The sequence below is a fragment of the Diaphorina citri genome, unplaced genomic scaffold, assembly GCF_000475195.1.
Source record: "Diaphorina citri unplaced genomic scaffold, Diaci psyllid genome assembly version 1.1 scaffold241, whole genome shotgun sequence".
NCBI lineage: Eukaryota > Metazoa > Arthropoda > Insecta > Hemiptera > Psyllidae > Diaphorina > Diaphorina citri.
The window spans coordinates 140,903-156,191 of NW_007377678.1; the positions used below are offsets into that span (position 1 = coordinate 140,903).

At 40.3% G+C, this 15,289-nt stretch overlaps 1 protein-coding gene across 1 annotated transcript in view; it reads left to right on the top strand.

The window, feature by feature from the left end:
• The first annotated feature begins 418 nt into the window (after positions 1-418).
• The window catches only part of LOC103506526, a 17,634-nt gene continuing 2,763 nt past the window's right edge, over positions 419-15,289 (top strand). Inside the window, exons 1-8 of the mRNA XM_026821567.1 lie at positions 419-566; positions 893-1,042; positions 2,268-2,285; positions 8,726-8,893; positions 10,960-11,159; positions 12,324-12,400; positions 12,702-12,927; positions 14,008-14,218. Of these exons, the coding sequence (XP_026677368.1) occupies positions 419-566; positions 893-1,042; positions 2,268-2,285; positions 8,726-8,893; positions 10,960-11,159; positions 12,324-12,400; positions 12,702-12,927; positions 14,008-14,218 (1,198 nt within the window). The remainder of the gene's footprint in view (positions 567-892; positions 1,043-2,267; positions 2,286-8,725; positions 8,894-10,959; positions 11,160-12,323; positions 12,401-12,701; positions 12,928-14,007; positions 14,219-15,289) is intronic.

Consider the following 15,289-nt stretch of genomic DNA (forward strand, 5'->3'; position numbering starts at 1 on the left):
TAGAGGGAAGATTAACGGCAGATATAGGAGAGGAAGGGAGGGGGTGAGAATTGATGGAGGGGGAACAGTTGAGTCTGGGAGGGGGGAATTTATAAAGAGGAAAGTACTAGCAGAGTTTGGGAGGTATAGGAATATAGAGAGCTTAAAACAGGGAGGGAGAGAAGAGGGTTAGGAGGAGATTTGTTTGATGATGAAGACGTACACACGCTACGATTTTCAGGGGCCCCCTGATTCCTACGAGCCCCCTACCCCCTTAAATACGGCCCTGGAAGGAAGCCTTTGTTATCAAAAGAGTGGGCCAAAGATATGTGATATCTGGTACACACGCTATGATTTTCAGGGGGCTAAGACCATCCTGCCTCCCTAAATACGGCCCTGTAAGGAAGCCCTTGTTATCAAAACAGTGGGACAAATCAATATGTCAAGTCTTGCCAAGTGTTGTCATGATATTGGTGAATATTTGCATTCTTCCGCCCTCCTAGCTTCCGACAATAGGAAAACCCTTCCCACAAGAATACTAGAGTATGATAGAAGCCCTTCCTATTCCTCTATTGTATTGGGTGGAAGTGTGTGCTTCAATAAAAAATTAATGATTCCTGTTCTTTTGTTCCGTTTCCTTTCAATAGGTAGCTGATAGAGTTTAATTGTTCCATGTTCTTCTAGTAATCTAGTACGATGTGAGGTGTCAAAATGTACGTTCATACAATTAAATAAAAGTTAAATGTAAAAAATTAATGAACAATAAAAATGTTTAGTTTCAAAAAACTATAGCACAATTTTAATGATAACTTTGAGACTAAAATTAATCCAATTGATTTAATCTGATCCTAGTTTCGTTTTTGTGTCTGGTCCTGAATGCCCTCAATTATTACTTTCCTTTTCTTGTTTTCAGAGCCGGGCCAGTTTCTAGGATCTTACTGCGCGGACAATTCAACGTGTAACCCCGTCCTGCGCCATGTCTATTGTAACGCGGATACGCACAAGTGTGAATGCGACGTACTCTATCCCGTACAGCTGGGACTGAGGAAGGGCTGTGCACAAGGTGAGTTACACCCTGTATAAAAAATTATTTTCTTTCAACCGGTATAAAATATTTTAATATTTCAAGTCTGAGACAGCCTGTGTGTACCTTTTTTTTTAAAGTCACTGTTAGATATTAATGTTTAGTGAAGGAGGTTTTACCTTTTACCCTCCATTCGATGACAATCTACCTGCCTCCTTACACCTCACCCAGCCTGAGTGGGTTAGGGGAAAGACAGAAGCAAGCAATAGAACCCATCCGGATATCAACCACACGCAACGTTACTTAACTTAATTGAAACATCGGGAAATAGTGCTTTTAACGTGCAATCGCCACCACTGCATTGGACATACGAAAATCTTATGGTCGCCGGAAAAATCATTTATGTATGCAATGTGCAAGACATGTTGCAACTACGTTTCTCTCATCCATCAAGCGCGCCGGGAGGCGCGCGAACGTCAAGAGTTCGCAGCACCGCCCGGCCTATATTAACACGAAACAGAATTTCAGCGTTTAGTCCCCTGGATTCTCTTATATCCACATTCGACTGTATTGGGAAGGGGGTGGTGATGTAGAAATGGGAGGGAAGAGAAAATTATATAGGAGAAGAGATATCCATATTGGGAGGGACGTCACAAAATATTGCTAGAGGGAAGATTAACGATAGGTATAGGAGAGGGAGGGGGAACAGTTGAGTCTGGGAGGGGGGAATTTATAAAGAGGAAAGGGCTAGCAGAGTTTGGGAGGTATAGGAATAAAGAGAGCTTAAAACAGGGAGGAAGAGAAGAGGTTTAGGAGGAGATTTGTTTGATGATGAAGACGTACACACGCTACGATTTTCAGGGGCCCCCTAAAGCCCCCTGGTTCCTACGAGCCCCGTAGCCCCTAAATACGCCCTTGGAAGGAAGCCTTTGTTATCAAAAGAGTGGGCCAAAGATAGGTAATATCTGGTACACACGCTATGATTTTCAAGGGGCCTTACCCCCTAAGACCATCTTGCCCCCGTAAATACGGCCCTGGATGGAAGCCTTTGTTATCAAAAGAGTGGTCCAAAGATAGGTGATATCTGGTACACACGCTATGATTTTCAGGGGGCTAAGACCATCCTGCTCCCTTAAATACGGCCCTGTAAGGAAGCCTTTGTTATCAAAACAGTGGAACAAATCAATATGTCAAGTCTTGCCAAGTGTTGTCATGATATTGGTGAATATTTGCATTCTTCCGCCCTCCTAGCTTCCGACAATAGGTGAGTTCTGTTCGAAAGGTAAGCAAGGCCGCGCTTACATTGGAAACGTAGTCGCGCGACAGCGATGCTTCGCCGGTCGCCTGAAAATACAAACGTATGATACAGGCTTTGTAAACTAGAGTCGCGTGACTAGATAGATCTCTCTCAGTGTGAGAGATTTGTAATCTGTATCATTTTCATGGTTTTGAATTTTCAGGGGTCCTCATCAAGCGCCTCCGCGCTAGGAAAAGTCGCTCGATTACGCTTCTAGTGTGCGAGAGGCCTAAGTGTATATCCGAATTTTATACAATCAGCAAATTTTATGCAAATGTACACTGTTCCGTTTTCTGTAACTTTGCCAAAACTTAACATTATGAGCTTTTTTATGGTAGGTAGCATATGTGTTCAACTGACAACACTCGCAAAGAAAAGCCTTTCTTAAGTAGTCCCCTCCGTCCACCCTTAACAGGCGAAAGGAGAACCTGCTGTCTGTCGCCTCAATTTTCCGATGAAGAAAATCTTAAAGGCCGAGAGTTCCGTTTGAAATCAGCAAATGTGACGAGACACAAAGGTCGAGTTTTAACACCGTGGATTGCCTCAGAATTGAGTTCAATCCGAGGTTGACCTGGCTATTAAGTATGGGGAAATCCCCGTTTCATCTCAATCCCGAGCTGGTAAACCCTAGCAAAAGTCTGATGACGTGACGGTCGTTGAAAGCGCTACTCCTACCTACATGCTAAAAGAAAAAAAAAAGTTTTGAAAATAAATAAAATATAAAAAACAGAACTATCATCGGAGTTTTCTATTGAAACAAAAGTTTCACTGCGAGAGTTCCGAGAGTTGACTATCTATTGGAGTTTTTATACTTCCCCAGGTGATGTTAACATCCTTCCCCTTCCCAAATTATAGGGTATACACTGCCGTGTTCTTATACTCCCTACTTGGTTCTTTATTATACTTCCTACTTCGTCCTTTATTCCTTTGCTTTATTCCGCTATCGATAACAATGAGTACGGAAGCACCCTGACATTATTAAAACTTAGAACGGTTTGGAGCTTTCAACAGTGGCGGGTTTCACCAACATATATGTATAGAATATGTAAATACCTCTTAACTGAGGCGGTAAAGGGACTTTTCCTAGCTGTATATAAATGAGGTATATTCTATTCCATTTGTCAAGGAGCAAACTTAAATGCAAAGGACAAAAATACGACGTTCTGAGAAAATCTCTAAAGTTGCACATCTGCGTAAAGATAAAGGATCAAATGGGGAACATCTGTCCAAGACATTATCCCCTATTTCCTAAATAGCACAATATTATTATTATTATTTTATTATTTATTTATTGTAAATAAATGTAAATGCAGTTTTTTTGTGTTATTATGTCACAACTTTGTGCTCACTGCAGCATTGTAGGATTTTCCCAATATCTCAATGATCCTAAAATCCAATGTTTACCTACCATGCTGTCACCGGTCGCTATGCGCATTATATTACATAGCTACTCATTTTCCTCACGAGGCTGAAAAAAATAGAACTATCATCGGAGTTTTCTATTGAAACAAAAGTTTCACTGTGAGAGTTCCGAGAGTTGACTATCTATTGGAGTTTTTATCTTTTTATACTTCCCCAGGTGATGTTAACATCCTTCCCCTTCCCAAATTATAGGGTATACACTGCCGTGTTCTTATACTCCCTACTTGGTTCTTTATTATACTTCCTACTTCGCCCTTTATTCCTTTGCTTTATTCCGCTATCGATAACAATGAGTACGGAAGCACCCTGACATTATTAAAACTTAGAACTGTTTGGAGCTTTCAACATTGGCGGGTTTCACCAACATATATGTATAGAATATGTAGATACCTCTTAACTGAGGCGGTAAAGGGACTTTTCCTAGCTGTATATAAATGAGGTATATTCTATTCCATTTGTCAAGGAGCAAACTTACTTTTAATTTGCATTCACTAGCAGGGTGTTCTTAAAGGCAATAATAAGATGAGTAAGGAAAGGACATGAGTAGTCGAGTTCAAAAGTGGACATCTCTCGGATGAACTTTTTTTTAGGGAAAACACGAAAAACTCACATCTTTTAAACAAGCAGCCGTATTTAATGGTTTTGGTCTTGAAAAAAACCAATATCTAAGGGAATTTGGTGATGTGTATGGTAATTCTGGCAAAGTTGACATTAATTAGTTCAAAGGTCCGAAGGTCAAAGTTCCGAAATGTCCAGTTTTGGAACCGATAACTCGATTTGTCCACTTTTGGAACTGGGCTACTCACATGTCCAATGTAATAAATTCGGGAGGAAGGAATGAGGAAGGGAGAGAGAGAGGAGGGGAGAGAGAGGAAATGAAGTTTCTTTGAGAAACAACTTTAAGGACACACTGAACTTTTGTTTCGTAAAATGAGTTATTTCATTAGTGCCCGGTCTGACAGTCACTCAAGCCTTAACTACTTGTCATAAACATGAACTAATGTTCCCGTCCCGAACGACGCATTATGGGATCTTCCCATAATATGTCAAAATTTATAAGACCTTGGTTAGACTGCTTGGGCAAAGGGACTTTTCAGTCCTATCCCAGCAGGATAAACAAGGTACCTATATTCTATTCTATTCTATTGGATAGTTTTTGAAGTTAACCAACAGATGATCAAACGCCCATTGGTAACCCTGTATCACTTTGCTGTTTGGGCGATACCTCATCTGACTGTTAAACCGGGCTTACGTAAATTGTAAATTTACCTTATCATATTTGGTACTTTTTGACACTTTGAAATTCTACACAGATGTGTAAGTACATAGTTGATTTTGAGTTTATATCGGTGAAACTTACCCCTTACAGGCTAATTCTTTCTGGAGCGGAAAGCAAAGAGCATAGAGGTTTCTGTTCTCAGGTCTATGCGGTTCGAATTCGTCGCTTCCTTCTGTCTTTACCGATGCGCTATGCTCTCCACTCTATTTTTAGCCTAGTGTGCCTATGTCCTCATATGCATGCCCTCACATTCAAACAATATACCGCATCAAAATTGCTTTCATTACCCTCACATAATTATCTGAAAAACCATGTAAAAATTCCCTTCATTAGGCCATTTAGTAGATAGGTTTTGGGGTTAGAGATTTTTCAGTCCTTTTCCAGGGGAGTACCATATGAAACAGAAAATTACAAAGCAAAACCTTGATGCACGAGAAAGATTTCTCTGTAATTAGGAAAGAGCATTTACAAAAAAGACCATTGGTCAAACCTTTTGGAACGTATAATTTCACTACGGACTAACGGACCTTCCCAGGAAGGAATGCCATAGGTGTAAAAGAATACATATTTACAAAACCGAAAAATGAAGCCTAGTCCCTTTGTTGTGTGATGTTCTTAACCTTTGGCCCCTACCTGTGTCCCAGTAGTAGGCATATTTTCTAATACTAACCCAACAGGATAGCAGTAGACATTTTCTACTAAGTACTAGGCTAGTAAAATTCTACTTTAACTTCTAAATTATACACATCCTGCCATCTTCTAATCTATTCCGTGTTTTCCCTACTTGTTCTTCCATTCTACTACATTTTCTATTCCGCCCAACAACCGACTCTATTCTGTCAGACCCTGGAGTAGAAAAATCGAGTACAAGAGAATATTGTCTTCATTTTATTCGCCTCGACGTTTTATTCACCAAAAAAAGAATGGAAAAGAGAAGGAGGAGGAGGAGAAAGAGAAGAAGGGGACAAAGACGAAAAAAAAAACGTAGGTAAAAAGATGATCAAGAAGAAGAGAATGAAGACAAAGAAGAAAAAGAAAAAAAGAGAAGACGAGGAAGAAAAAGAAAAGAAGACGAAGAAGAAGAAGAAGAAGAAGAAGAAGAAGAAGAAGAAGAAGAAGAAGAAGAAGAAGAAGAAGAAGAAGAGGAAGAGAAAAAACTTTTCTTTTCTCTTCACAAAATTCTGTGTTCTCTTTCTTCTGGAAAATTTTCCTTGCAAGCTCTTTTCCTTTCCCTCATTACATTTTTCCAAAAGTTTTGTGTTTCGCGCACATAACGAAAGGAAGGAAGGGAGGGAGAGGGAGAGAGAGAGAAGGAGAGAGGGAGAGAGAGAGAGGGAGAGAGAGAGGGAGAGAGAGAGAGAGAGAGAGAGAGAGAGAGAGAGAGAGAGAGAGAGAGAGACTGACTTTATTATTACACATTTAGCAATTAATATCGGCCATTAGTGGGAAATAGCACAATACATTCCTAGCTTTTGCTCAATTTGCTGCGATAAGCATTCAAAGAAGTTCATAGTAACTGCGACTTAACAGCATTTTCAAATGCACAATAACAGTACTTAAGCTGCGTCCACACATAATCGAAGGCCGGCCGTTGATCGATGTCGACTGAAACCGTCCACACTGCATAGACAACATAGATTCACCTCGTCGATCGACGTTCGTCGACTATGTGTGGATAGTGGATACAGCTTTATAATCTTTATATGCTTCAAGCCTTGTACAGACAGTGCGAGGCTGCTCGCTTCGAATGCCTCGCTACATCTGCCTCAGGTCAGGCAAACGCGGAACGACGAAAATTTACAAACACAAATGCTCGATGCGAGCACGCGAACCACCCAAATGACCCAATAATTTTCAATTATGTTCGGAACTGAGTAGCTGAGGCAGATGCAGAGAGGTACAGACTATTCGAACAGCTCGCTACGAGGCGCCTTTGAGCACTGCCGTTTACCGACAAGCTCCCCGCTCACCTCGATCAGTGCGACCCGAGCAGCGCGTAGCGAGCATCCCCGGTACACACAGTCCGAGCATGCGTCCTGAGGCATTCGAAGCGAGCAGCCTCGCACTGTCTGTACATAGCTTTATACTTACCAAATCTTACCTTGTTAATAATCTTACTTACCCTACTGAATGACCAATTTACCATTGAAAATTATCTGGATCAAAATGCAGGTAACCTACTGACTTGAACAATGGATCGATAAGTATTAGGTATTCAGTTCTTAAAAAAATGCCAGGAATAGTAAAAGTACTTTCACCAGTAAAAGTAAACCAGATTTTTTCCTCTTTTTTCGTACCTGCTAAAAAACAAACAATAGAAAAGTAAACAAACTTTCAGCAGTAAAAGTAAACCAGATTTTTTCCTCTTTTTTCGTACCTGCTAAAAAACAAACAATAGAAAAGTAAACAAACTTTCAGTGTGCTCGTTGTAAACATTTCTCTCAGTGCTCGTTGAATTCAATTTGGCAACGTCGCCTTCTCTTCTCCCTTCTCACCTTCTCGCATTTGTGTTTTGTGCTTGCATCACCGCATTTATCTTGTATTGAGTAGACATATGCCGTAAGTAAAAATCAGTTTATTTTCTATTATATTTTTTTATGCGTTCAGTATTTGTTTTGCTGCATTTTTGGTGTGGTTATTTTTAATTTGTATTCACTAGCAGGGTGTTCTTAAAGGCAATAATAAGATGAGTAAGGAAAGGACATGAGTAGTCCAGTTCCAAAAGTGGACATCGCCCGGATGAACTTTTTTTGGGGAAAACACGAAAAACTCACATCTTATGAAACAAGCAGCCGTTTTTAATGGTTTTGGTCTTGAAAAAAGCTAATATCTAAGGGAATCTGGTGATGTGTATGGTAATTCTGGCAAAGTTGACGTTAATTAGTTATATTAAGGTCAAAGTTCCGAAATGTCCAGTTTTGACCCCGAAAACTCGTTTGTCCCCTTTTGGAACTGGGCTACTCACACGTCCAATGTAATAAATTCGGGAGGAAGGGAGAGAGAGAAAATGAAATTTCTTTGAGAAACAACTTTAAGGACACACTGAACTTTTGTTTCGTAAAATGAGTTATTTCATTAGTGCCCGGTCTGACAGTCACTCAAGCCTTAACTACTTGTCATAAACATGAACTAATGTTCCCGTCCCGAACGACACATTATGGGAAGAATACTTCCCATAATATGTCAAAATTTATAAGACCTTGGTTAGACTTCTGGGGTAAAGGGACTTTTCAGTCCTATCCCAGCAGGATAAACAAGGTACCTATATTCTATTCTATTGGATAATTTTTGAAGTTAACCAACAGATGATCAAACGCCCATTGGTAACCCTGTTCCACTTTGCTGTTTGGGCGATAACTCATCTGACTGTTAAACCGGGCTAACATAAATTGTAAATTTACCTTATTATGTTTGGTACTTTTTGACACTTTGAAATTCTACACAGATGTGTAAGTACATAGTTGATTTTGAGTTTATATCGGTGAAACTTACCCCTTAAAAATGTTGTTTAGGCTCAGCAGTTATAGCTGCTTAAAAACAATGTTATTTTCCATCTTGCTTTGTAGAATAGAATAGAATCGTTTTGGTTATAGGACGTAGATTGGTAGAACGTAGCATGAGACTTTGTAGCTTTGTACCAGCAAATTTGGCACTTATGGCACATCATGTCGATCGAACACTCTTTCCCCTCTGCTAACGTCCAGTTTCCCTTGTTTAATTTCAGACTTGGTCGTGATCAAGTCTGACCTACAGACCCTCCTCGGAGTGGCCTCAGGGCTGGCCATATTTACAGCCGCCATCTGTTTCGTTCTCAAACTGTTCGTCGGCTCCAAACCTCGCTCGTTCGGGAACGCCAACATTTCCACGCCCATAATTTACTCGAGCAACAATGGTAAGACCTCCCACAGCTCACGCGTGACGCAAGTGTAACCCCGCCCTGCGCCCAGCAACTCCCACCCACCGCTACCTGCTGTTGCTGACGGCCCCACAAACATTCATTCTTCCCTAGTGTTGTACATTTTTACTTTTTAGATTCGTATAAGCCTAACTCATCCCTTGGGGCAGCGGCCCCTACACCTAAGCCTCAGAGTGGGCTTTTTGTGTAGTGTTGTACATAGTACTATTTATAATAATTGTCGTTGAAAAAGTAGTGTTTTTATCGTAAACTTATCCGTAAAGAGTAATCATTGCAAAACAAAGTATCAATAACTTTCACAGTAAAAGTATCCCCTCTCCTTGCCGGCTGTGATCAATTCAGACTGTGATACAGAGGGGGAAGGGGGTGGCAGTGAGTTCCAATGGATCACCACACCGACATAACATTGAGGAGTAAAGAATACAGGGTGTATTACAAAGCTAGGTACACCCTGTAGAGAGTGATTGACATTTGAATCATCCCATATCCCATGCCGCTTCTTCCTTAAGTAACCAATCAGATTCCCCCCCTTTTTTGAAGAGGTTTCATGGATAGAACTGTAAGTAGCTGTTCCAAGAACGAACCTTAAGCTGAGACCACAGTCCACACATAGTTCTCGATTGACAAGGTACCTAGGTACATAAATCTATGTTGTCAAAGTGTATGGTTTCAATCTACATCAATTGGGTTGAGTGAACACAGCTTTATTCAGATTAATTTCTGACTAGATCATTACTGTTAGGAAACATTCTCCATGGTTGGTAGCTGTATGACTGTTGACTGTCTGGGACATGTCGGCCATTGGGGTGCACTCAGTCTCATGAGGGAAAATTGAGCTGTTTGAATGTCATAAAAATTTCACGGTGACATTAACTTTAACCAATTAAGCCCAATCCTTGATCAAGTGTAACTTACTGCATACTAAAAGAGTGGGTGAGTTATAGGAAAGAAAACTAAGTACTCACCTTTTCTTCAGAGGACTACTCAGTCAATGAGTCAGATTCAATAATGAGTAACTCACTCTTCAACTTCCTATAGGCTTTGACAGAGTAGTCCATTGAAAAGAGTCAGTCCTTTTTTTACACAACTCACTCAGTCTTTACACATCTCTACTGATGTATCTCATTTTATTGAATCATCTTTGAAACTTTCTTCTACTACATGAAACAATACCTACATATCTTTTATTATATTTTACAGTTATTTTAAAATGCTCTTCTAGACATTGTCATGCTTATACCTACACAGACATTTTCATTTCTTGTTAGTTTTGTAGGAACATAGGGTACTTGTTCAGAAGTCACATCAATGAAAAATTGCTACCAAAAGAACTGTCACAAATGAGCAGTGACCAGTGTTATTATAGGGTTAGGTTAAACACAAAAAGGAGCCATCTTTTTCATTGTCATGGCTTTGGAATACAGGGCCGGATTACCCCCCCGCGGGGCCCGGGGCAGTTTCAAAGGCGCGGGGCCCCCAGTTTGGGCTGATCGAACTTAAAATTTTCAGCGCCGCCCTACTTCTTATTCTTATATTAATATTAAATTACTTTGTATAGTTTTCTATAGTGTGTTTGTATTGGATAAATATTATTAATTAGGATTTAAGTAAGTAATCTTCGTAAAAACAAATGTATCCCAAACAGGTTGAAATATAAGATTTTCTGTGTGTGAACTATTTTAGATTCATGTTTGAACAGTGTTGTTATTCATTTCCTCTGCAGTTTCACTTTTTAACTTAAAAGGGGTGAAGAGGAAACTGTGTCACAAGATCAACTGTGATTGATTAAAGTAGGTACCTACCTACTTATGGCTGGAGCCACCAGGGCTGTATCCAGGATTTTGCCAAAGGGGGCCCAACAGTAAAAATACTGATGGACCAGGGGCAGGGACCTATTCAGGATTTTGTCAAGGAGGGGGGGGGGGGGCCCAAAAAGGCATATACCGGGGGGATGCCCCAGGAGACGTTCGCACATCGGCATGCCTAATCCTAGTTATTTTCATACAGTGATTAAAATTACAGTGTGTCTCACTTTTTTCCAGCCATCCCCCTGCGCACATCGAGTTTCAAGCTCGACTCCCGGTCCTCCTCGACCGCAGCCCTGGACACCCGGTATATCAGGCGCGGCTCAAACGGGATCCTGGTGACTTCCACCCGGGCAGGCGCGGCTCACGCTGCCGCACTTCTTCTATACTCGTGCAGTCAGATTGCGCACAACAATAACGGTACCACGCGGAATACGGCCAGTAGTGAGTATAACCGGAGTTGTATTCCATTATGTGAAATTTAATTCAGTCAAACATGGCTGAACCAATGAGATTCCGCTTTGAACGTAAACACAGCGAAATCTCACAATCTCATTGGTTCAAACATGTTTGACTGAATTAAATTTTACCTAATCGAATACAATTGGTCTGATGGCTGGGGGACCTTAAACAGGGAGTAGACCAGCTTAGTCTAGCTGGGGGGACTTTAAACAGGGAGTATACCAGTCTGAATTTTCCTTGCTAAAGAATTAGCAAAGGTTGAGTGCGAACGGTATCCACTCATAAATTTTGTAGCCAAAACCAAATGTCAGCCCAAAGGCGATCACCCTAGTTAGGGCTCATTGAGAGGCTGACGAAAAAATCCGACCCCGTCTGTATACGGGAAAAGGCGAAGAAAAAGAAGAAGTGAGTATAACCCAGGAATAGGTACTTTGCGGTGAAAAGTTCCCTGTCGTTCAGGGGGTGCATGTACTGGAAAAAAAAGTGTCAAAACCCCAGTCGAGGCGTGGGCGTGAGGTACCGTCAGGGTAGCTCTCGTGAACGAAATCACCCTACCAGTCACTTTTTCTCAGTGTATTAATCCCGCCCGCCCGTTGGTTGGTTGGGATATTCTGTATGAACAATTTTACATAGATTTTTTTTTATGACTTTTTGTTGAATTTTTATAGGAATCTTACCTAATTAGCTAAGTAAATAAGCTTGTATTTTGAAAATGAAAAATGACATAGCTTTTCAACTTCACCTGATGCTTTATTATAGTTTCACTCATGAACTCATGGTTGTTAGGTAATATCAGTAACAAATGTACTTTATCATACTGTGCTAAACTCCTAAACAAAATAAGAGTTTAGAGAGCTTTTTTTCAGCATTGCAGTAAATGCGGACTTTTGTGTCCCCTAGTCTATGTGTCCATCCATGCTATGATAGAGGGACACAATAAATGGCTTCCAAGAAGTAAGTTCCATATGTACCTATATTGCACTGTCTTTGTGCAGCTGATGTGCATGGATAGGTATGAATTAAAAATAAAATAAATAAAGAAATGAAGCCTACTCAAATGCTTTCAATAGCCTTTGGAGGTGGAGTCTTTGTACCTACCAATCAATTTAATTTTTTTCTTTTGCAGGAAAAAGAAAAAGGACAAAGAAGAAAAAGAACTCAAAGAAAAACTGAACACCTCAGCAGATGAAATAGCTAAGCAATCGGCTTCCAAGAAGTAAGTTCCATATGTACCTATATTGCACCGTCTTTGTGCAGCTGATGCGTATGGATAGGTATGAATTAAAAATAAAATAAATAAAGAAATGAAGCCTACTCAAATGCTTTCAATAGCCTTTGGAGGTGAGTCTTTGTACCTACCGATTAATTTTATTTTATTCTTTTGCAGGAAAAAGAAAAAGGACAAAGAAGAAAAAGAACTCAAAGAAAAACTGAACACCTCAGCAGATGAAATAGCTAAGCAATCGGCTGGTAACACCAACACCCTACAACTAACCAAAGCACAGATAGCATTCCAGAAGCAACAAGAAAAAATTCAGAAGGAAAGAATCCTACAGAAAAAAGCAATCGGCTGTTAACACCAACACCCTACAACTAACCAAAGCACAGATAGCATTCCAGAAACAACAAGAAAAAATTCAGAAGGAAAGAATCCTACAGAAAGCATCTATGACTCACAAACAACGAGTTGAAGAATTCAATCGGCACTTGGACAGTTTGACAGAGCACTTTGATATACCCAAAGTCAGTTGGACAAAGTAAACCACTACTTTTTGGAAGTGTGTTTATTTTAATGTTTTCTTAGGTAATATACCTACCCACCTATCTACATTTGGTCCAACAAAACAAAATGTCAGTAAGACATGCAGGGCCGGATTACCCATAAGGCAGAATGGCAGACTGCCACGGGCCCCGCGCTTTTGGGGGCCCCGCGCTTTGAGGACTTACACTAGATATTATGGGTTTTTTCTAAAAAAAAAAAAAAATCGCCTGCGGCGCTGAAAAATTTACTTTTGGTGAGACTGGATTTCTCAAGATTGTGGACCAAAATTTTCAAAAATTTCGCCTGCGGCGCTCTAATTTATTTTGCTCACTTTAGCGTTCAGCTAAAATTAGGATAAGAAAATATCTAGCAAAATTTTCAAAAATTTCGCCTGCGGCACTCTATTTTATTTTGCTCACTTTAGCGTTCAGCGAAAATTAGGATAAGAAAATATCTACGAATTAGGTACGTCAAAAATTAACTTGTGACAAAGCATGAGACACATATCTACCTACTTTTTGAAAAATTTCGCCTGCGGCGCTGAAAATTTCAAGTTCGATCAGCCCAAACTGGGGGCCCCGCGCCTTTGAAACTGCCCCATAAAAAAATAATAAAAAAAGGATCATTGAATCACTCTGTATTGATCTTGGCACCTGATCCCATGTTAGAGAGGGAACCGACTTTATAATTTTGGCAACCTTGCTATACATTTTATACTGAGGTTCTACTATGATCTTCCTACACACAAATGAATAGTTTCCCTTTAGGCCAGCCACTCACCATCAGCTATGCACTGAGAAAAAAACTAGGGTGCCGCCAGCCCAATCGGGTGACTGGGTTCCGGCACTCTAATATTGAGCTCTATATCGGGAAGCTCGACACTATAATATAGCATTCCAACAGCCTAAATCAGGGGAAATAACACAAAAATAGAGTTCTTCCACCCTAAACTTGTGGCACCTTGTCACCATTTTTTTCTCCGTGTAGAACATTTCTTTCCCCACTTGTCTAAAACACACAAATATTGCACGAGTTAATGTGTCAAAAATTTCTCCCTTCAGGACGAAGACGAGGTTCCAGCGCCCACCCTCGCTCCCAGCTTCCCAATCGAACCCTCGACCTCCAAGTTAGCAACCGTACATATCACCACGACTCCTGCGCCCGCGAAACCGCTCAGTTTGCCGTTCGCCAAAGCTCAATCTCTAGGACATCCCCTTTCCTTGCCGGCTGTGATAAATTCAGACTGTGATACAGAGGGGGAAGGGGGTGGCAGTGAGTTCCAATGGATCACCACACCGACATAACACTGAGGAGTGAAGCATACAGGGTGTATTACAAAGCTAGGTACACCCTGTAGAGAGTGATTGACATTTGAATCATCAATATCCCATACCGCTTCTTACTTAACCTATCAGATCCCCCCCTTTTTTCGAAGAGGTTTCATGGATAGAACTGTAAGTAGCTGTTCCAAGAACGAACCTTAAGCTGTGACCACAGTCCACACATATAGTTCTCGATTGACAAGGTACCTACATCCTACAAAAATCTATGTTGTCAAAGTGTATGGTTTCAGTCTACATCAATTGGGTTGAGTGAACACAGATTAATTTCTGACTAGATCATTACTGTTAGGAAACATTCTCCATGGTTGGTAGCTGTATGACTGTCTGGGACATGTCGGCCATTGGGGTGCAGTCAGTCTCATGAGGGAAAATTGAGCTGTTTGAATGTCATAAAAATTGCACGGTGACATTAACTTTAACCAATTAAGCCCAATCCTTGATCAAGTGTAACTTACTGCATACAGTGCATACTAAAAGAGTGGGTGAGTTATAGGAAAGAAAACTACTCACCTTTTCTTCAGAGGACTACTCAGTCAATGAGTCAGATTCAATAATGAGTAACTCACTCTTCAACTTCCTATAGGCTTTGACAGAGTAGTCCATTGAAAAGAGTCAGTCCTTTTTTTACACAACTCACTCAGTCTTTACACATCTCTACTGATGTATCTCATTTTATTGAATCATCTTTGAAACTTTCTTCTACTACATGAAACAATACCTACATATCTTTTATTATATTTTACAGTTATTTTAAAATGCTCTTCTAGACATTGTCATGCTTATACCTACACAGACATTTTCATTTCTTGTTAGTTTTGTAGGAACATAGGGTACTTGTTCAGAAGTCACATCAATGAAAAATTGCTACCAAAAGAACTGTCACAAATGAGCAGTGACCAGTGTTATTATAGGGTTAGGTTAAACACAAAAAGGAGCCATCTTTTTCATTGTCATGGCTTTGGAATAATTATTAAACATAGAGATAGACAAGCCCTACTTC